The sequence below is a fragment of the Pongo abelii genome, chromosome 1 (assembly GCF_028885655.2).
Source record: "Pongo abelii isolate AG06213 chromosome 1, NHGRI_mPonAbe1-v2.0_pri, whole genome shotgun sequence".
Classification (NCBI taxonomy): Eukaryota; Metazoa; Chordata; class Mammalia; order Primates; family Hominidae; genus Pongo; species Pongo abelii.
The window spans coordinates 94,376,926-94,398,281 of NC_071985.2; the positions used below are offsets into that span (position 1 = coordinate 94,376,926).

The 21,356-nt window shown below is 47.8% G+C and overlaps 1 protein-coding gene and 1 pseudogene across 8 annotated transcripts; one reads left to right on the plus strand and one right to left on the minus strand.

The window, feature by feature from the left end:
- Positions 1–67: 67 nt before the first annotated feature.
- On the minus strand, positions 68–19,033 carry SLC25A44 (solute carrier family 25 member 44). Of its 8 annotated transcripts, none has more exons than XM_063724126.1 (5): positions 18,759–19,032; positions 16,699–16,855; positions 12,387–13,024; positions 4,834–4,910; positions 68–2,615 (listed from the first exon to the last, which is right to left on the minus strand). In XM_063724126.1, the coding sequence occupies exons 3-5, from the start codon at positions 13,009–13,011 to the stop codon at positions 2,424–2,426; spliced, it is 894 nt and encodes a 297-aa protein (XP_063580196.1). In that variant the 5' UTR covers positions 13,012–13,024; positions 16,699–16,855; positions 18,759–19,032; the 3' UTR covers positions 68–2,423.
- Positions 19,034–20,966: 1,933 nt separating this feature from the next.
- LOC112131426 (small nucleolar RNA SNORA26) lies at positions 20,967–21,080 on the plus strand (annotated as a pseudogene).
- Positions 21,081–21,356: the final 276 nt, after the last annotated feature.

A 21,356-nucleotide genomic window follows, 5' to 3' on the forward strand; every position in this document is an offset into this window, starting at 1 on the left:
GTCGCGGGAAGGCGAGGCTTTGCGCGGTGGGATGTCCGCGACTGGAAAAATACGCGCAAGCCAAAGCTCGGGGGCTCAATAAAAACTTTTAATTACATTTCAGAGACTTCGTACAGTGCAACAGTGAATATTCACTGTTAATATTCACAAGAATCCATTTCAACAAACGTTCAGAGAGTCTGCCTTTTCATTTCCCTTGTTCCTCAATGCTCCAATCAGGTTTCCAGTCTCCCAGAGGTTTCTTTTAGTTTTGGTTACCGACCAAAACTCCAGTTTAGGGAGAATGGAAGTCCACCATCCCATCCCCACCAAAACATATTTCAGTCAAACCCAATCCCAGTCCCTAAAGAATTAGGAAAGTATGGGCCAAGGGTCCCTTTAATTATACACACATCACCCTTAAAACTGCGTGTGTGTACGAGAAATAAAGAAAAACACAAGAGGGGCTGTAAAACACTGCACAAGACAACAAAACAGAAGGAGAGTCTTGGGGGAGAAACACTAAGACGCGAGCGGCAGGATCCTACATCCTGTCCGTGACACTTTCCCCACTGACACCTTCCCCACTGTGCAATGGCGGGGAAGGACTAAAGTTGAGTCTCTAGAGGTCTTGCTAGGATGAGCTTAAAGAGATGGGGTGAGGGTGGGGGGAACTGCTTCCATTATATTTGTGGCTCTCAGGGTAAAGCAGTGAGGAGGGGCAGGAAGATTCAGAATGATCGGTGGGTCCAACCCTTTGGATGTGAACATTCCTGGATAGAACCTGGAGGACTCTCTTGACAAAGTGCAGGAAGGGATAAACAAAAATAAAATCAAGTGAAATGGGAAAACCCTCAAAGAGATCAAGATGGGCAGTGGTGGTGGTGAAGGTAGAGAAGCGGTTTTCAGAACCTGTTCTGGCCAAGGTGGAAGAATGTGCGGCAGCCATGAAGAAATATCAAGGCTTCAGGTAGCTAGCACCTTTCAAATTGGCACCATGGCCTTTCCCAGGGGGTGGGACCAATAGGGTTTGGAGGATCATCCAGGTCACACGTCTCAGGTAGAAATGCAGGGTTTGACATGCCTTCTCTATTTGCTGCACCTCTCTACCTGCAACACAGGCTTGGGGAGAGTAGCGGTAGGGAGAATGAGGCAGGGAAGAAGCAGCACTCCTCTCCTAGCTCCTGAGGAGAGCATCAGATAATCTTGGCAGTATCAGGCTGGTAAATGCAGTGGTCCTGGTATTGGGTGACTTTTTGAACTGCTCTTTGTGTTCTTCCAGCATCCCTCCACAGGGTACCATGACTGGGACGACCACGCATCCAGTGATGTGGATCTTAGAGATCACCATAGTGAGACAACACTTGTTGCCGTAAGTGAGTGATTGGGGTATTTATGTCTATGTCATGGCTGCCTGGGGCAGAGAATCTCCCCACTGCCCTCTTCTAGGTTTGGCTCTGCTGGCCTGGGTAATGTGCTGGGGAACACATGCCCACTTGTTGCCTTCTAGATCAACTACTTTCTCAACCTGATTTCTCAAGGTAGTGCTCTAAGTCCAGTGCACCCAAGACAGCCTGATCCACTTAGAACTGCCCAGTACGGGAGTCCTCTGGGCCAGGGGATGCCCCAGCTTAGACTCTCCTAGGGCTCCTGAGACTGAAGGGACAGGGAACTGGATTGTGGAAAAAGCTACATTACATTTTTCTACCTGTCTTAGGAAGGGGGTGAGCTCTGACAGCGGGATTGGCGCTTTAGCAGGACTAATAGCCTGGTTCACAGATGTTAAAACACACACACACACACACACACACACACAAAACAAAAGTATCAACATTTCTCCCCAACCTAATAACCCCTCCAAAGAGAGGACGAGTGCTCTGGAGAACCAGAGATTTTTTGCTGCTCCTGCTCCCTGTGCAAATAAGTACCTGGCACCTTAGCCCCAAATGCAGGGAAAAGCAGAGTCATCTAGTGGGCAGCTCGGTCCCAAAATAAAAATAAGCAAGGCTAAGAGATGAAGGGAGAGAGGGTTGATAGCAGCTGCTTGGAGTCTGGGCTGAAAGCCCAAGAGGAAGAACCCGTGGTAGTAAGCAAGCTCTATGTACAGCTCTTCTCAGGGTCTCAGGGACACAGATGGAAGGGGAAGCCAGAAGAAGGGCTGGCAGGGTTGGGGGTGGGGTCTTTAGGCCAGTATCGAATACAGGGACTGAGTGAGGGAGCCCAGCTCAGAAGAGAAGTTTAAATAGTGGAGGCAAGGGATCCAGGCGTGGAGCCTCTTCAGCAAGAGCAGTTCAAAGTCTCTCTATCCCTATCCCAGATAGGCCACCTGGCCCAGGGCAGGGCTGGGTGTGTGGTGGGGGCATCTGGAGAGGGTGCTGTCCTCTCCACTCCGCCCCTGACCCACGGTAGTATGGAAAACAGCAGGCTTCTCTCCCCACCACTGGTTACCAGTGTCTCGAGTCCACCAGCTCAGGTCGGAGGCTGAGTTTCTTGAGGCTCTCATAGCCCACCACAATGACAATGGTGGAAGGTGTGGCTGAGATGATTCTGGCTGAGAGGCCCTTCATGAGGCCCCAAGGCCCTTCTTCTGCCATCAGCTGTCTGAAGGTCAGGATGATGGAGTTCTTGCCCTCAACCTGGAAAAGTCAACACAGTGGAGGGCCATTGTCTGTAGTCAGAGCCCCTCTGCTCAATTTCCCTCTGCCTTAGGCTAAAGTGGGGAGAAACAGACTCTGACGTCGGAAGGCGTGGATTCTGCTTGTGAGGGATGGTACAGCACAGTGATTTAGTATGAGCCCTGGTGCCTGACTGCCTGAGTTTGAATTCTGCTCCCCAGCCTACTAACAACATAACCTTCGGTAATTTACTTAACTCTTTGTGCCCCAATTTCCTCAAATATAAAACAGTGATAATAGTACCTGCACCATGAGGTTGTTACGAGCAAGAAAAAAAATAATATTCATAAATACTAACAAGAGTGGTGACAGATAGTTAAGTGTACAATAAATGTTAGCTATCATTGATATCATGAGATAATCTATGTAGCTATGAGTCTTTAGACTGGATGCTGCTCTCTGGTCTCAGGGAGGCTGGGTTAAATCCTCTCTAAGACGCTCTGCAGCTCTGCCAGTCTGATTTTGATTCTGATCATTTCAATCCCTTGAAGCCTCAGAGCTGGAAACTTCCTCTCCATCTCTGCAATCTCTCACACACCCCATGAACAAATATAGGCATCTTCCCTATCACACTGAAAGCCTGGCCAAGCAGAAATCACTTCTCTCTTCTTTCTCAACAGTCCCACACCCTCCCCTACCCCTAAACTACACCTTTAGAAACCACTCTTCAGCCCCTCGGCCAATACAGGACAGACTCACTCCTTGTTCATACCTCCCCTTATATGATATGACCTTCACAAGGTATCCCAGCCATGGCTAAGAACATCCCCCACTTCTGCCCTACCTCCTTCAGCACCCTCCTCCACACTCCCTTCTTCCTCTCCAATACTCTCTCATGTGACCATCTCTGCTTCCCTAACCCTTCCACTTTTCCCACAGCCATGTCAAGGACTTTTTCACCTATGCCTCTGGGTCTTTCCAGCCTGGAAGCTCCTCAAAGTAGAGACCTGTCCTTTCCCTTGGATCTCCTCCTAGAACGCCCAGAATAAGGCTCAGGAAAGAATGAGGACTGACCCTGTGCACTTTATTATTTGCAAACCAACCAGATGCCAGTGTATTCATTTTCGAATGAGGGGGCATTCTTTCCTAGGAACAAAAATACCTATATTTGTTACTTATCTGCTTCCCAACATCCTGGTACTAGGCAAGCTGAGTTTATCCCCAACCTGTTAAGGTTATCTTCCTTCCCGCCTCCCCTCACCATAACCCAGTGACTTCATTCTCTTGTACAACTTTGATTCTCCACCTCAAATCAGACATAAAACTTTATATGGCAACACCTACTATTTGCATATTACATATCATCATTCAGATTCTATTTCCCTGGTCTAGGTGCTGTGTAACTGTCTTTAAGCTGACTGAAGACAAGCATTACTAAGGGCTTTGTCAGGGTTTTGCTGCATCCACACCATAAAATCTGTGAAACCTATTTAAGTCATTCTCATAATCCACAGAGAACTTATGGCCTACTGGAAGAACCAGACAGACTTATGAATTAACTGAAATCAATATTTCTTATAACCACAAACCTGCAAGGTAAAGGAAAGAGTCGTTGATAGGCTATGCTAATAGGCTATGGAATAGGACTCCAGTAAAGGCTGGAAGAAACCAGTAAGATTTCCTGGAGGCATGGGCATGTGATGGAGGAGAGGTATGCAAGGTAGCAGACAGAGTGAGAAGCGTTCCAGGTACTTTAAGTGCTGGGCGGGCTTCTTTTTTTTTTTTTGAGACGAAGTCTCACTCTGTCACCCAGGTTGGAGTGCAGTGGCGCGATCTCGGCTCAATGCAACCTTCACCTCTGGGTTCAAGTGATTCTCCTGCCTCAGCTTCCCGAGTAGCTGGGACTACAGGCGCATGCCAACACACCCAGCTGATTTTTTATTTTTAGTAGAGACAGGGTTTCACCATGTTGGCCAGGCTGGTCTTGAACTCCTGGGCTCAGGTGATCTGCCTGCTTCAGCCTCCCAAAATGCTGGGATTACAGGCATGAGCCACTGTGCCTGGCTGTGGGCTGGCTTCTGCAGATGCTAAGCACACAGAAGGGGCTTAGATGTTCAGGAGAAGACTGACTGGACTAGAGGGCCAGGACACAAAGAGGTGAGGGCAACAATGGAGGGCTTGAAGGTCATGCTTCTAATGGCTTCTCCAGGAGGAGGGTAAGGGAAGTGGCTAGTCTTACCTGCACGCGGGTTCGTATGACATCCATGGGATTGGTGAGGATGGAGGCAGTGGCTGCAGCCAGGGGTCCCGAGACAGCTTGAAAGACAATGTGAGGGCACTCCTTAGGACACAGGTAGGAGAGCTGCTCTGGAATCCAGGGAAAGACAATGGCTAAAGACACAAAGCACCACCAGTCTGCCCTCACTGTGCTTGCTGCTTCTACCAGGTGGCTTTCCCAACCCCAACCCAGACAAACCCTCCACCTTTCGCCACCTAACTCCTATCTTTTATTTTCTCTGCTTCCTTCAAAAAACTATTAAGTCTCAGGCCCTTTCCAGGAGTCATCTTGGTGATATCACCCATTTATTTTGATTGATTTTTTTCTTTTGAGACAGGGTCTCTTTGTGTCACACAGGTTGGAGTGCAGTGGCATGATCATGGCTCACTGCAGCCTCAATCTCCTGGGCTCAAGCAATCCTCCCAACTCAGCATCCCCAGTAGTTGGGTCTATAGGCTTGTGCCACCATGCCCAGCTAATTTTTTAAAAAATGTTTTGTAGTGCCGGGCACGGTGGCTCACGCCTCCAATCCCAGCACTTTGGGAGGCCAAGGCGGGTGGATCATGAGGTCAGGAGATCAAGACCATCCTGGCTAACATGGTGAAACCCCGTCTCTACTAAAAATAGAAAAAAAATTAGCTGGGCATGGTGACAGGCGCCTGTAGTCCCAGCTACTCAGGAGGCTGAGGCAGGAGAATGGCATGAACCCGAGAGGCGGAGTTTGCAGTGAGCCGAGATCGCGCCACTGCACTCCAGCCTGGGTGACAGAGCAAGACTCTGTCTCAAAAAAAAAAAAAAAAAAAAAAATGTTTTGTAGAGACAGAGTCTCACTGTGTTGCGCAGGCTGGTCTTGAACTCCTGGACTCAAGCAATCCTCCCACCTCAGCCTCCCAAAGTGTTGGAATTACAGGTGTAAGCCACTGGACCTGGCCAACATCATCCATTTAAACAGGACAAGATTCCTTGGAGAGGGAGATTTCAAAATTTGCTTGCTGACTTCTTTCATCTGATGGGCAGAAAATCCTTCCTGATGTAAAAACCTTATGCCTCTTGCCCTGTTCCTCCCAACTCATAGGGTAGAAAAGCACACACTAAATGTTTGCTTCTATATGCATTGAGTAACTCTGGTAGGATATATTAAAAACCAGTGACATGGCCAGGCAGTGGTGGCTCAAGCCTGTAATCCTAGCACTTTGGGAGGCCAAGATGGGTGGATCACTTGAGCCCAGGAGTTTGCAACCAGACTGGACAACATGGTGAAACCCCTCCTCTACCAAAAATATAAAAATTAGCCGGGCATGGTGGTGCGGGCCTGTAGTCCCAGCAACTTGGAAGGCTGAGGTGGGAGGATCACCTGAGTCCTGGAAGTAGAGGCTGCAGTGAGCCATGAGAGAGCCACTGCACTCCAGCCTGGGCATCAGAGTAAGACCCTGTCTCAAAGAAAAATTAGAGCCGGATGTGGTGGCTCACGCCTGTAATCCCAGCACTTTGGGAGGCAGAGGTGGGCAGATCACCTGAGGTCAGGAGTTTGAGACCAGCCTGACCAACATGGTGAAACCCCGTCTCTACCAAAAATACAAAAATTAACCGGACGTGGTGGTGCACACCTGTAATCCCAGCTATTCGGGAGGCTGAGGCAGGAGAATCACTTGAACCTGGGAGGCAGAGGTTGCATGAGCCGAGATCTCATCATTGCACTCCAGCCTGGGTGACAGAGCAAGACTCCATCTCAAAAAAAAAAAAAAAAAAAAAAATTAAAAATGAAATAAAAACTAGTGACACTGACTGTCTCTACAGAAGGGAACCAGGTGGGTAAGGAGCCTTTTCATTGCATACTACATACCCTTTCTTAACTTTTGAATTTTGAAACGTGCATGTTTTAAAAAATAAAAACAATATTAAAATAGAAAGTCATGTCCTACAATAATAAGCACTTTTCTCCAGCCTATATCAAGAAAGAAAATTCATCTTTCAAAATGCTAATGAAGATAGAATGGTACCCAGGTTAACCCATCCCAGTACCACTGAGAAGTCTACCTGCAATTGAATTTTCTTTTTACTCTCTCTGGAGGTGAAAGACAACATGTTCATTCATTTATTCAACAAAGATTTATTGAGCGACTACCATGAGCTGGTCATCTTGGATCCTGAGGATTTAACAGTAAATAAAAGAGCCTCAAATTCCTGTGCTTAGGAAATTTATATTATAGTGTGAAGAGATAATAAACAAATAAAAAGCAAAATACACAACTATGTCAGCAGGTATGTGCTATAGATAAAAATAAAGCAGGAAAGGGAGATAGGGAGGCCAACGGTGGAGGGGAAGGGGTTGTCATTTGATTTTTTATTTTTTTTCTCAGACCTCTCAGGGATAAAGGATGAAAGCCCATTCCAAGAAGGTGAAGTCTGAGCAAAGACCTGAAGGAGACAGTGCAAGCCAAATGGATCTGTGGACAGAGCTTTCAAAGCAAGGGATAACATCCTATGCAAGGGCCCTGAGGACAAGCATACAGCAAGTGTTCGAGGGGCAGCCAAGTCCAGTACCCTGGAGCAGTATGAGTAAGGGAAGGAACAGCATATGAGATCCAAGAGGTAAGTCACTTAGGGTTTTCTCTTCTATAGTTCAGTTATCATACCTTTAAGAATTTTTCCCTCAGCCAGGCGCGGTGGCTCACGCCTGTAATCCCAGCACTCTAGGAGGCAGAGGCGGGCGATCACCTGAGGTCGGGAGTTTAAGACCAGTCTGACCAACATGGAGAAACCCCATCTCTACTAAAAATACAAAATTAGCCAGGTGTGATGGCGCATGCCTATAATCCCAGCTACTCGGGAGGCTGAGGCAGGAGAATCGCTTGAACCCGGGAGATGGAGGTTGCGGTGAGCCAAGATCACACCATTGCATTCCAGCCTGGGCAACAAGAGCAAAACTCCATCTCAAAAAAAAAAAAAAAAAATTTTTTTTCCTCATGCTCCTAGTTTTAGTAGTTTGTGGCCAGGGAGGTGGAGGCTGGCAGGGCAGAAGTGAGAGCTTCCAAGTCTCAGCTGGGATGGCAGAATTCCCTAAACTTCACCAGAACCACCTCTCCCCCAGTTCTAATATACTGTCTTCCCCAGAATCAGCATACAAACAGAAACAAAGTGAACTGGTGGCTCAGCCTCACTGGTATCCTGTTTCTCCCAAGAAAAAGGCATTTTGCAATCATTAAACTGTAGCATCTGGACCGGGCGTGGTGGCTCGCACCTTTCGAAGGCTGAGGCAGGTGGATCACCTGAGGTCAGGAGTTCAAGACCAGCCTGGCCAACATGGTGAAACTCCATCTCTACTAAAAATACAAAAAATTTGCCAGGTGTGGCAGCGGGCGCCTGTAATCCCAGCTACTCAGTAGGCTGAGGCAGGAGAATTGCTTGAACCTGGGAGGTGAAGGTTGCAGTAAGCCAAGATCATGCCATTATACTTCAGCCTGGGCAACAACAGTGAAACTCCGTTTGAAACAAACAAAAAAAACAACTGTAGCATGTGGACTGGCACTGCCTGCCTCCTTGGGCCTGTCTATTCTGGCCTCCAGGCCTGCAAGCTACAGCAGGATCCAGATTCCAATTTTAATCATGCACATATGCCATTTTCCTGGGGCTTGGGGAGAAGATGAAACACAAAAGCAAGAAAGTGGTAGAAATAACTCCATGTCAGACAGGGCACGGTGGCTCATGCCTGTAATCCCAGCACTTTGGGAGGCTGAGGCAGGTGGATCACCTGAGGTTGGGATTTGAGACCAGTCTGGCCAACATGGAGAAACCCCATCTCTACTAAAAAAACAAAATTAGCTGGGCGTGGTGGCTCATGCCTGTAATCCCAGCTACTTGGGAGGCTGAGGCAGGAGAATCGCTTGAACCTGGGAGGTGGAGGTTGCAGTGAGCCAGGATCATGCCATTGTACTCCAGCTTGGGCAACAAGAGCGAAACTCCATCTCAAAAAAAAAAAAAAAAGGGCCAGGCGCGGTGGCTCACGCCTGTAATCCCTGCACTTTGGGAGGCCAAGGCAGGCGGATCACAAGGTCAGGAGATCGAGACCATCTTGGTTAACATGGTGAAACCCCATCTCTACTAAAAATACAAAAAACTTAGTCGGGCGTGGTGGCATGTACCTGTAGTCCCAGTTACTCAGAAGGCTGAGGCAGGAAAATGGCGTGAACCCAGGAGGCAGGGCTTGCAGTGAGCCGAGATCGCGCCGCTGCACTCCAGCCTGGGCGACAGAGTGAGACTCTGTCTCAAAAAAAAAAAAAGGAAAGAGAATGAAAGAAGGAAGGAAGGGAGGGAGGGAGAGAGAGAGGGACTCCACATCTTTCATTTTTCTCCATTAGTCATTCAAGAAACATTTAAGAATCTCTTATCTACCAGGCAAAAGATGAACTCAGGCTGACTTGGTTTAAGTCCCTCTTGGCTAAGACTGGCTTGACTCTGGACAAGTATTTAATGATATAAATGAGTATTTACTTAATAATAGCTGCCAGGCACCATGATAAGTACCAGACATAGAACAGAGACATGGACAGGGAGATGCCTTCATGGAATTTATATTCTAATTAAGGAGCTGGGAGTTGGGAGTAAAATAACTGCAAATTATGACAAGTACTAAGAAGGAAACAAGGTGCTGAAATATAAAACAGAAAGAGCCCTCTTTCCAATAGAATAAAGTCCTTTTCGCAAAGGTGACATGTAAGCTGAAGCCTGAAGCATAAGAAGGAGCCAACCACATAAAGAACAGGGGAAAGGGTGTCCGGGCAGAGAACAGTATCTGCAAAGGCCTTGAGGCAAGAACAGAGCTTGATGTATACCAGGAACTGAGGGAAGAGCAGTGAGGAAGAGCAGAGTGGCATGGCACAAGGTGGGGCTGGAAAAGCAGACAGAAGTCAGGTCAATAGAGATGTATAGACCATGGAAAGGAAAATTGATTTTATTCTAGATGCCGGTAAGGCACCACTGGCAACTTTAAGCAAAAAGGAGTGGCAAGAACCAGTCTATTAATTCAAAAAATATTTACTGAGCAATTAAGGTTCATGAGGCCCCGAGCTAGGTGTTGGGAGGTACAATAGTGAACAGAAACAGACATGATCCCTGTTCTTATAGACCACTTACATAGCAGGGTTATTGTGAGATTGGAATTATGAGATATACAAGCCCTCACACAGAGCCCTGGCACACATGGGCATTCAATAAATGTTAGTTTCCTCCCCCTTCCAAGAACCTTTCCACGTAGCAGAAGAGATAGGGCACACACAAATAACATCAAGGCAAATGTATAACTGCCTTAAGAAAGATTCAATGTCATGGGGATGAAAAAGGGGAAAGATCACTTCTGGGTTAAGGGTTACATGGAGAGGAAGGAAGAGGAGGCAATAAGGAGCACTTAAGGTAAGTCATGATTGCGCCAGGGGTAAGCAAACCTGGGAGGCATCTAGGTAGGGGGTGGCAGGAACAAAACACGGTGGTAGGAGAGGTGATATATGGTTGAGGAATTGTGCACTACCTGCCCAGGCTACAGCACAGACTGCCTATACCTAGGGGAGAAGCAAGAGATTTCACTGTGAAGGGAGGCTGAAGCCAGGCTGAAGAGTTTGGATTTTATTCAGTAAGCAGTGGAAGCCATTGAACATGACAACGCGAGTTGAAAAGGTCAGTCCATTAGAGATGTATGTGATGGACGGGAAAGAAGAGAACTCAGGAGGGAACAGCTAGAAAGCTGATGCAGCAGTCTAGGAGGAAGGTAACAGAGGCATGGTTTCCAGGGAAGGCAGCAGGAATGAAGAGAAAGTTGGGAGAGAAATTCTAGAGTTACCAGGACTAGACATGGGGACAAGAAAGAAGAAGTGGTCAAGCACAATCCCCAAGACTTCAGTCTCAGTGAACTGAAGAATAATAAGGCCACTGACCGATGAAAGTAAGTCAGAAAAGAGAGCCAGCTTGGGATGAAGACTAGTTAATTGAAGAAAGTTTTAGACATAAGTTGATGCATGTAGATGGAGAAGTCCTACAGTCAGAATGTCTGTCCGTAACTCTCAACAGGCTAGTCTGAGAATGGAAGTAGAGATGATGGACACGTCAGAAAAATGCAGCTCTAATTGTAAATGCAGTCAAGTGAGGAGAGAAGGCTAAAGACAGACTCCAGAGAAAATGCTCACATTTCCTGGGAAGCTTTTTTAACATTAAAGGGTCAGGGTAGAGTCCAGGAACCTGACTTTTAACAAATACCCCAGAAGAAACATTGTGCTAAATAGAAGTAATAGAGCTCGCAAAAAAAGAAGAAAGAAGAAAAAGAAGGAAGAAGAAAGAAAAAAGGAAGAAGAAAAGAAGAAGAAAGAAGAAGAGGAGGAGGAGGAAGAAGAGGAAGAGGAAGAAAGAAGAAGAAAGAAGCAATAATCAGAAAAACAAAAGAAGCACCAGGAAAGTACAGAGCCACAGAAACAAAATCATTACAGGTTAAGAAGGCATCAAAATTTTGGTCAGAAGTTTCCAATGGGGTGGGACAGAATGCCCACTACCAAGGGTTGGAAGCCAACAGCAGGGATTAGGGAGGCTGCAAACATAGGCTGCCCTAATGCGAGTGTCTTGGTTACTCAAAGCTGTGGGTGGATGTCCCAGGGTAGCAGGCACACTCAAGTCCTGGTCTTCAACAATGCACCCTGCCCTTTGAGAAGGCAATCTGGCAGTATGTTTATGGAAGCCCTCAAAAATGTTATATCTTTGACTCAGTAACCCCATTTCTAGGAAATAGGAAATACTTGAAAAGTAAAATGTCTTATGAACAAAGATACATTACAGGAGTGGAGAGGTTCAAGGTTATATCACACCTTGAATTTAAAATGCTGAGGGGCTGGTGTCTCACTCCTGTAATCCCAGCACTTTGGGAGGCCGAGGTGGGCAGATCACGAGGTCAGGAGCTCAAGACCAGCCTGACCAACATGGTGAAACCCCATCTCTACTAAAAATACAAAAGTTAGCCAGCCATGGTGGCACACGCCTATAGTCCCAGGTACTCGGGAGGCTGAAGCCCAAGAATCGCTTGAACCCGGGAGGTGGAGGTTGCAGTGAGGCAAGATCTCACCACTGCACTCCAGCCTAGGTGAGAGTGAGACTCCATCTCGAAAAAAAAAAAAAAATGCTAAGGAAAACATCCAACTCAAAAGCTCACTATTACCCATCAGATTCATCTTCAAATCCTAAACATCCCATGGCTTTTGTCCTCCCCCACCTTCCAGTGACTCCAAAGCACACAGAGCATATGCTGCACACTGTTCTAGTCTTTTTACCTGTCTGCTTCCCTCACTACATTAGAAGCTCCTTGAAAGTAAAAACCATGTTTTATGCATCTTTAAATCCTCTTGGATTCAAACATTTGCTGAATGAATGACCCATTCCCCCATTAAATCTCACCTCCACTCTAACATGCATAAAGCAACAGTATCTCAGCCCCATTAGAAATCCCACCTTCCTCCCCCACTGTCCTGGTCCCTGCTTACCTGCATAGAAGTGATAGAAGGGCCACCAGACAGCACTGTTTGGGATATAGGTAAGCAGTGAAGCCACATAGCCTCGATAGAAGCCGCGAAGTCCATCAGCCCGCAGGATCTGCCTGATGATGTCCTTGGTTTGGCCAAAGGCAACTACCCCTTGTCCCTCTGGGTTCCCCCGCACCTGAAAGCGGCCCATTTTCTCACCCTTGCGTTGCATCATCAGGTGCTGGGAGACTACATCAATGGGCACTGTGATGCTCTGGGCCACAAGGGAGGCTGAGCCACCAGCCACCAGTGATTTGACTGTGTTACTCTGGCTGTAGTCAGCTACAAACTTCCGGGTGAGCTCATAAGTGGTGACATAACACTGGCCAGAGATGAGGGTGAAGGTATTGACCAGGAACCCTCGGTAAAGGCCAGTGATACCATCTGCTCGCAGGATCTTGATGAAGGCATCGAAGGTCCCATGGTAGAGGCTCTTCCCCTTCTGAACTTGCAGCCGGGTGCGGATGAGGGTGAATGGGTAGACGCTGACACGGATCATCATTGTCATTGCCACACCAAACACGTAGAACTTCTTCTTGTCCAGGTGTTCCCACTCGATTATCTGGATGTTGCGTTTGTCCTCCATGGTGCCTGAAGACCTGGGATTTGAGCAGCATGGAGGGATGTGAAGGAGGGTGGAGCTTTTTGCTTTCCCCTTCTGGCTGAGCTCTGAAGGCCCATTCTCAGCCCTCATCTCCTGGACACTCACCTGCCCAAAGCTTGGACTCCACCCAATCTGGCTCTGTCAATCCCCACTTAAGTCTTCTTTCATAGATCAGGATACTGTCCCCTTCTCGGTCCTTGGCCAGGCCTTTCTTACTCAGTTTCCCTCCTCCAGAAATTGTCCCTCACTTCAATGATTCCCCTGGCTCCATGGCCTCCTCAGCTCCCTACCCCAGCTTACAGGATCTTCTATCCGGACTCTCTGCCTCTGTCTGGGCCCTGGTATCACTACTTTGGCCAGGGATCATTCTTTTTGTCTGGCTCACCCAAGCAGAGCTCAGGATGCTATGGACAAACCAACTACCTGGCAGGATGCAGGGCCTTTAAGCAGGTGAATGGGACGTCACTAAGTGACATTTGGGAGGCTCCTGAAAGCTCAAAGGGACTGTTCCCGTTTTGATGCTCCTGGGCCTACTGAGGGGGCATCACCTTTGACCTTGCACCCTCAGCAGGGTGCCTCTGACTGCCACCTACCAACTGACTCATTTTGTTTCTGGTTTCCTGTGCTGGCCTCTCAGAGCTCCCCTGACCCACAGTCACTACATTTATATGATACTTTCTCCTGTCTGCATTGGAAGAAAGTACAGAGGAGAGGACAAGTGGGGCTTTCACACCACAGGGCACCCCTCCCCCCCAACCTCCCCTTCCTCCAGCAAAAGGAGTTAGAAGGTCAGGAACAGGCCAAAGGGCAGAGTCCTCTTCAGTTATTAGATAACTCACTCTGAGAAAAACAGAAAAGAACCACCTGAGAGCTAAGTAGTTTCCCTGGAGAGTTTGGGGAACTACAGAGTACAGAACACGTTGGACCCCATGCTTTCAACTCTAAGCATATAAACCACAACCTCAGTCTTAGATAATGAAGGGGGAGAAGTGACAGAGGAGATAGACTCTGACTTCAAGAAACCGTCTGTTCAAGGATACACAGTATCGCTCTGGGGAATGGACACAAGATACAGAGGAAAAGGCTGGACACGGTGGCTCACGCCTATAATCCCAACACTTTGGAAGGCCAAGGTGGGAGGATCACCTGAGCCCAAGAGTTCAAGGTCAGCCTAGGCAACACAGGGAGACTCCGTCTCTACAATATATAAAAATAAGTTAGCTGGGCATGGTGGCATGCACCTGTGGTCCCAGCTACTTGGGTGGCTGAGGTGGGAGGATCACCTGAGCCCAGGAGGTTGGGGCTGCAGTGAGCCATGATCACACCACTGCACTCCAGCCTAGAAGACAGTGAGACTCCATCTCAAAAAAAAAAAAAGATACAGAGGGAAGGAAACCAGAGTATGTTGATGCACATGTAGCCCTCATATTAAGTGTATCCAATGCCTAGAATTTCAAACAAAACTAACAAGCTTACTAATTTCAAAATTGTATAAAATCAGGAGCTTCACATTTAGGAAATGTCAAATCAGAGGACATCATTTATTAGACATACTTAGTGGTAATATGATGTGCTCCAGTGTATTCCACTACTGTTCTGTAAGATACTAGAAATTTTCAGCCAGAAAGGGAGACTGGGAAGATAAATTCCAGGAAATGAGAAGCAGGGGCTCCCCAGACTTTAAGAGAAATCCCAGAGAAAGGAGGTAGCCACATCACAGGGACAACTCTAGGGGGGCTGAAACATTCTACACTAGCAGTTCCAGTAGCAAACCTCATGCCAAGCGTCTAATCAGCGTCCTTCCCCAACCAAAGGTCCCAACTCAGGCTTCAGGTAGCTTTTATTCCATGAGAACTGCCTTTTGGTTACCATGGAAGCAAGGGCAGCTTTTCAGGATTCCCTGAGCTGGACCGTATAACTTTCATTAAAATAGGGACTACCTGCAGTGCAAACTGAGTATTTGAGAGCTGAGGGGAAACCTCAGCTTCAAGGTAAGGATTGAGGGAGGTGCACATAACCTGCACAGGCTTCCTACAGGACAAAGCAGTTTTTTGTTTGTTTGTTTGTTTTTTTCAGACTGAGTCTCAGAGTCTTGCTCTGTCGCCCAGGCTGGAGTGCAGTGGCGCGATCTCCGCCCACTGCAAGCTCCACCTCCCGGGTTCATGCCATTCTCCTGCCTCAGCCTCCCAAATAGCTGGGACTACAGGCGCCTGCCACCATGCCCGGCTAATTTTTTGTAATTTTAGTAGAGATGGGGTTTCACCATGTTAGCCACGATGGTCTCGATCTCCTGACCTCGTGATCCACCCGCCTCGGCTTCCCAAAGTGCTAGGATTACAGGCGTGAGCCACCGCGCCCAGCCAGGACAAAGCAGTTTGAATGAAGGATAATCCATGTAGATAGTGAAAGAGAGAGAACAATGGCTTGGAAATGAGAAGACAGAAGTCAACTGGATTGGCAAGATTGGAAAATCTAGGCTGTGGAAAATGAGCTAGAGGCAAAGTTCGGCCATCAAGAGAACCCCTAGAACAATGATATGCCACTTGCTGTAGGCAAAAGTGGCCCTCCTCCCCAGCCTCAGCCTGGGGTACCCACTAAGCCCTGTGGGGCAATATTCTCCTTTGAGCCCTTCAGAAGGTGGTGACTGTCTCTCCTGCCCCAGAGTGGCTGCCATCCAGGGTCGCAAGATCATATTTCCAACACAGTAAGAGGTGAGAAGATACAGAGAAACACCAGGATTGACTACTACCTCATGTAATCCTTACAGTTTAACTTGTGTACAGTTAGACACTTCTGATAAATGAGGAAATGGAGGGTCAGGTAGGTTAAAAGTAACAGGCCCAAGGTCACACAGCTGGTCAATGGAAGAAGCAGATATGAGCTAAGATTTCTCCTCTACTCCACCATGCTTCTACCTAATGGGATTTGAAGAATTCTAACACAAATCACTGTTTAAAGCCAAGTCATTCCCACCTCTGGAAGGCAGAATTAATGCCCTTATGGCTGCAGGTCACTCAACAGTTAAGCATAAGCTCCTGGCCATGCAGATGCCCAGAGACTTCTTGCAGCTCTGTTCCAGAGAAACCATGAGCTGCCTCTGCTTTCCTAGTGTGTCTGTGGAGTGACCAAATTTAGTGGCTGAGCAGTCACGTTGTCAACACAGACAAACACAGCAGGGCTGAAGCAGGAGGGCCTCCTGCCAGGCACATGCAAAATGCATGCTCTGCAGGGCAGAGGGTCAGAGCAGCTAAAAGACAGAGCAACCAGAGATTCTGTTCCAGGACCTGGTTTCACGGCACCTTCTCAATTTATCAAGCTGAAACACCAAGTACCAGCATCTCCTGATGAGAAATCCTAAGACAGGATCCGATTTCCCACCTTGTCTCCATCTCTCACATATGCCAATCTATTTTAAACTCCCACAAGGAAGTGGGGACTTTTCGAGGCAGGTAACCCCTATCCAAGGGTCATGCCTTAGAGGGATAAGCCACTACAACAGAAGGAGAGAGGGCACTGCACCCATTCCCTTTACCCCTTCAAAAGGGGCAGGCTGCTCGTAAAAGGTAGGATCTCAACCTGCTCTTTGTTACATAACTTCCAAACTTCCTGCGGAAATATCAATCCCATTCTTCTTGTTTTACCCTCTGAAAAAATCCTCTTTGCAGATACCTGTATGCAAAGTTCCTCCAGCCTTCCCTTCTCCCAGCTTAGCCCAACTTCTTTAGGGCTCTTTCTCAGACCCTCATGTGCATGGCTCCAATTCCGGATTTTCTTCCACTTTTTAACACTGCTCAGGCACAAATGTTGAAGTGCTTCCTCAAGGGACCTAATAGGTGACCCAGAATTAGTGAGCACTTTGTCCTGAAGTAATCAAGTGAAATGTTAGAGGCAGAGCTCTCACTACTGACCCCACCAATGGAAAGGGACAAATAGGCCCAGGGGCGTATGCCTCCTCCTCTCCACCTCTACTCTCCTTGTACCAGAAAATTCACATGGGACTGACTATTCACTAGGTTCTGGGATAAGATTCTGGCTCGAGAGAAGGTAGTGTCACCTAGAAGGCAAGGTCATACAACGGAAAGAACACCAGCAATCAGGAGATCCATGTTGAGTTTCACTTCCATTACTCAGTAGTGTAAGACTGGAACCAAGTCACTTCACTGAAATTCAGTTTCCTTGTCTGTTGAATCAGGCTAATAAAGCCTATCAATGCTGTATATGATATGCATCCCCCAGTCTATCCGTCATTCCCAGCGAATGCTGTCTGCTGGTCGCATCTTCCTCCATCTCGACTTGGCTCCCTGTACTGCCGGAACCGGAAATTTGGACTCTGTCATTACCACCTGCTGCGGGGGGCGGAGGATGAGCTGTTGGCGATTCCACCAATGGTATTTGAACCTTTGAGCCTCCCAGGAGCGAGGACGGGCTGACCTTCCGAGAACTGAGGTGAGGCCGGGCGCGGTGGTTCACGCCCGTAATCCCAACACTTTGGGAGGCCGAGGCAGGCGGATCACGAGGTCAGGAGATCGAGACCATCCTGGCTAACACGGTGAAACCCCGTCTCTACTAAAAATACAAAAAATTAGCCGGGCATGGTGGTGGGCGCCTGTAGTCCCAGCTACCCGGGAGGCTGAGGCAGGAGAATGGTGTGAACCCGGGAGGCGGAGCTTGCAGTGAGCGGAGACTGCACCACTGCACTCCAGCCTGGGAGACAGAGCCAGACTCTGTCTCAAAAAAAAAAAAAAAAAAAAAAAAAAGTTGTAGTACAACTCATATGAGTTAATAATTGTGAAGGCATTTTGTTAACAGCAAAGCATTATCATTACAGAAAGTTCTACTGGACAGTGACGCTCTAAGTCCTTGCCACCCAAGGTGGTCCACAGACTGGCATCATGGACATCACCTGGGAGCCTGTTAGAAATACAGAATTTCAGGGTGCACCCTAGACCTGCTGAATAAGAACCAAACTTTCATAATATATATAAGAATTATAACAACTACTCCAGGACTCTGGGATCATAATGACTAGGTTAGGAGCCCTCTGACTCCATCCTGACTTGTCACTGGAACTGAGCACAATGATGACCGTTCGATCGATTCGGATGTTTTTAAATCAAATCATCTTCTACAACTCCTGACAAGACACCCATGGGTCCCCACTTCTCAGCTGGAAACAGGGAATAGAGACCAACATCCTCCATTCCTTCTGTTCTCCCTATTGCATCTGCATCCTGGGAGCTATCTACCACATGAACGTGAATATACGTATATGCTTGCCCACCTGTCCTACTGAATATACATTTCCCTAGGGGAATGCCTGGGGATGCCTCCGAACCCTCCTTCGAGATCATCTCCTCCCTACCTCGGACATGGTGAGATTCCCACCCAGCTTTCCTTTGGTCTTCCATAGGTACCCACGTGATCCCTCGTCACAGACACCACATGACAATCCTCTCAAGATACTCCGTGGGACACCCCCTTTATGCAGCCTCTGTCCTGGTCCCCGCACACCCAACTCTAGGTCTTCGAACATGCCCCTTGCCGTGCTTCTTCGCTGTCAGCGAATCTCACGCTCCTCTGCCAGGAATAGACGCCTCACCGCAGTTGTCCTTCATTCCCAAAACTGCATGGTACCCCAGCCTGGCACCCCAGGCATCCTTTGCCTCCTTGACAAGTGTAGATCCTCAGAGACCTTAGTTGTCAGGGACCCCAAGCCGGTGGCTTCTTACCTTCTCAGACTCCGGGGGCTCCACCGCGTCTGAGGCGAACTCCAAGCCCGGACCTCTAGGCCGCAGCCCCCAGTCTATCCGTCGTTCCCAGCGAATGCCGTCTGCCGGTCGCATCTTCCTCCATCTCGACTCGGCTCCCGGTACTGCCGGAACCGGAAATTAGGACTCTGTCATTACCGCCCCCTGCAGGGGGCGGAGGATGAGCTGTCGGCGATTCTGCCAATGGCGTTTGAGCCTTTGAGCCTCCCAGGAGCGAGGATGGGCCGCACTTCCGAGAACTGACGGCCTCCTGGTAGCCATCTTGGATTTGGGCAATAGCCACGCCTTCTTTGCCTTCGTTATGCCCTCAGCGTTAAGGCGCCTGCGTGTTCTGGTTGGGCTCTTTCTAATTGGTGGAAATTGAATCACCAGAGGCTTATTGAAGATCCAGTTGTAAATGGGGTCACCTTGTGTTTGGGAGTGTTGGAACCTTTATGTTCAAATCAAGACCGGGCACGGTGGCTCACGCCTGTAATCTCAGAATTTTGGGACGCCGAGTCGGACGGATCACCTGAAGTCAGAAGTTCGAGACCAGCCTGGCCGCCTTGGCGAAACCCCGTCTTTACTAAAAATATGAAATAAATTAGCCGGGAGTAATGGCGCGCTCCTGCAATCCCAGCTAGCCGGGTGGCTGAGGCACGAGAATCGCTTGAACCCAGAGGTTGTAGTGAGCCGAGATCGTGCCACTGGACGGCGACCGAGCAAGACTCTGTCTCAAAAAGAAAAAAAAAAGAACAAATCTAATGTGTGATTTTTGTATAACTTTTCTTCTTTCCTCTTTTTTGTTTTTTAGAGTCAAAATATTACTCTATAGGCCAGGCTGGAGTGCAGTGGCAAGATCATAGCTCAGTGTAACCTGAACTCCTGGGCTCAAGCGATGCTGCAAACTCAGTCTCCCAACGTGGTGGGATGACAGGCATGAGCCACTGCGCTGGCCACATTTCTGATTATTTATAGAGCCAAAATAGTAGAGGACAACATGCAGCAGGAATCACTGAGGATACACAGCCAATTTTGAAGTTTGGGAACTCAAAAAACTGCAGGAATGGGGGACAACCTGAAGGTGGAGAAAAATGACATTAAGGGTCTCTTCCAGCTTTTGAAGCTATTTGCCTGTATATAGACTTAAAAGAAGAGGAGGAGCACTTTAAATGAGGGGCTAGGAGGCATAGGCTGAAGAGTCAGTTCATTTCAAAGTTGATATCTCTACAACTCAACAACAAAAAGACAAACAACATGTAGGGTCCAGCCCCACAGGGTTGGTGGGTTTTCTCCTCGTGTGCGGAGACGAGAGAGCATAGAAATAAAGACAAAAGACAAAGAGATAAAAGAAAAGACCGCTGGGCCTGGGGGACCACTACCACCAAGATGCGGAGACCGGTAGTGGCCCCGAATGCCAGGCTGTGCTGATATTTATTGGATACAAAACAAAGGGGGCAGGATAAGGAGTGTGCACCATCTCCAATGATAAGTAAGGCTACATGGGTCACATGTCCACTGGACAGGGGGCCCTTTCCTGCCTGGCAGCCAAGGCAGAGAGAGAGGAGAAAGAGAGAAACAGCTTATACTATTATTTCTGCTTATCGGAGACTTTTAGTACTTTCACTAATTTGCTACTGCTGACTAAAAGGCAGAGCCAGGTGTACAAGATGGAACATGAAGGCAGACTAGGAGCATGACCACTGAAGCACAGCATCATAGGGAGACGGTTAGGCCTCCGGATAACCGCGGGCGGGCCTGACTAATGTCAGGCCTTCCACAAGAGGTGGAGGAGTAGAGTCTTCTCTAAACTCCCCCAGGGAAAGGGAGACTCCACGGTCCACTTGGCAACGGGCGTCTTCCCAGATGCTGGCGTTACCGCTAGACCAAGGAGCCCTTTGGTGGCCCTGTCGCGGCATAATAGAAGGCTCACGCTCTTGTTTTCTGGTCACTTCTCACTATGTCTCCTCAGCTCCTATCTCTGTATGGCCTGGTTTTTCCTGGGTTATGATTATAGAGCGAGGGTTATTATAATATTGGAATAAAGAGTAATTGCTACAAACTACTGATTAATGATATTCATATATAATCATATCTAAGATCTATATCTGGTATAACTATTCTTATTTTATATTTTATTATACTGGAACAGCTCATGTCCTCGGTCTCTTATCTCGGCACCTGAGTGGCTTGCCGCCCACACAACCAAATTAAAAAATAACACAGAAGGGTAAGGTAAGTCTCCATTAAACCCAGGAAAGAGACTGGAAATCTCCTTTTTGGATCCTGTCTATAGTCACAGGTGAAATAAAAGAAATAAAAAGAAAGAAAAATGGGCAAAAGACTTGAATAGACCTTTCCCCAAAGAAGATATACAAATGGCCAAGAAGCACATGAAAAGATGCTCAACATCATTAGTCATTAAGGAAATGCAAATCAAAACCAAGTTGATAAAATGCCACTTCACACCCACTAGGGTGGCTAAAATTAAAACAAACAAAAAGCAGAAAATGAGCATTGGTAAGGATGTGGAGAAATTGGAACCCTTGGATATTGCTGGTGGGAATGTAACATGCTACA

Excerpts from the sequence above, each read along its gene's own strand:
- SLC25A44 (XM_054550177.2), bottom strand. The coding sequence starts at position 13,011 with ATGGAGGACAAACGCAACATCCAGATAATCGAGTGGGAACACCTGGAC. Across the intron at positions 4,986-12,386 it reads CTTCTATCACTTCTATGCAG|CCATTGTCTTTCCCTGGATT; the intron begins GTAAGCAGGGAC and ends TTGTGTCTTTAG. Across the intron at positions 2,616-4,833 it reads TCATACGAACCCGCGTGCAG|GTTGAGGGCAAGAACTCCAT; the intron begins GTAAGACTAGCC and ends TGACTTTTCCAG.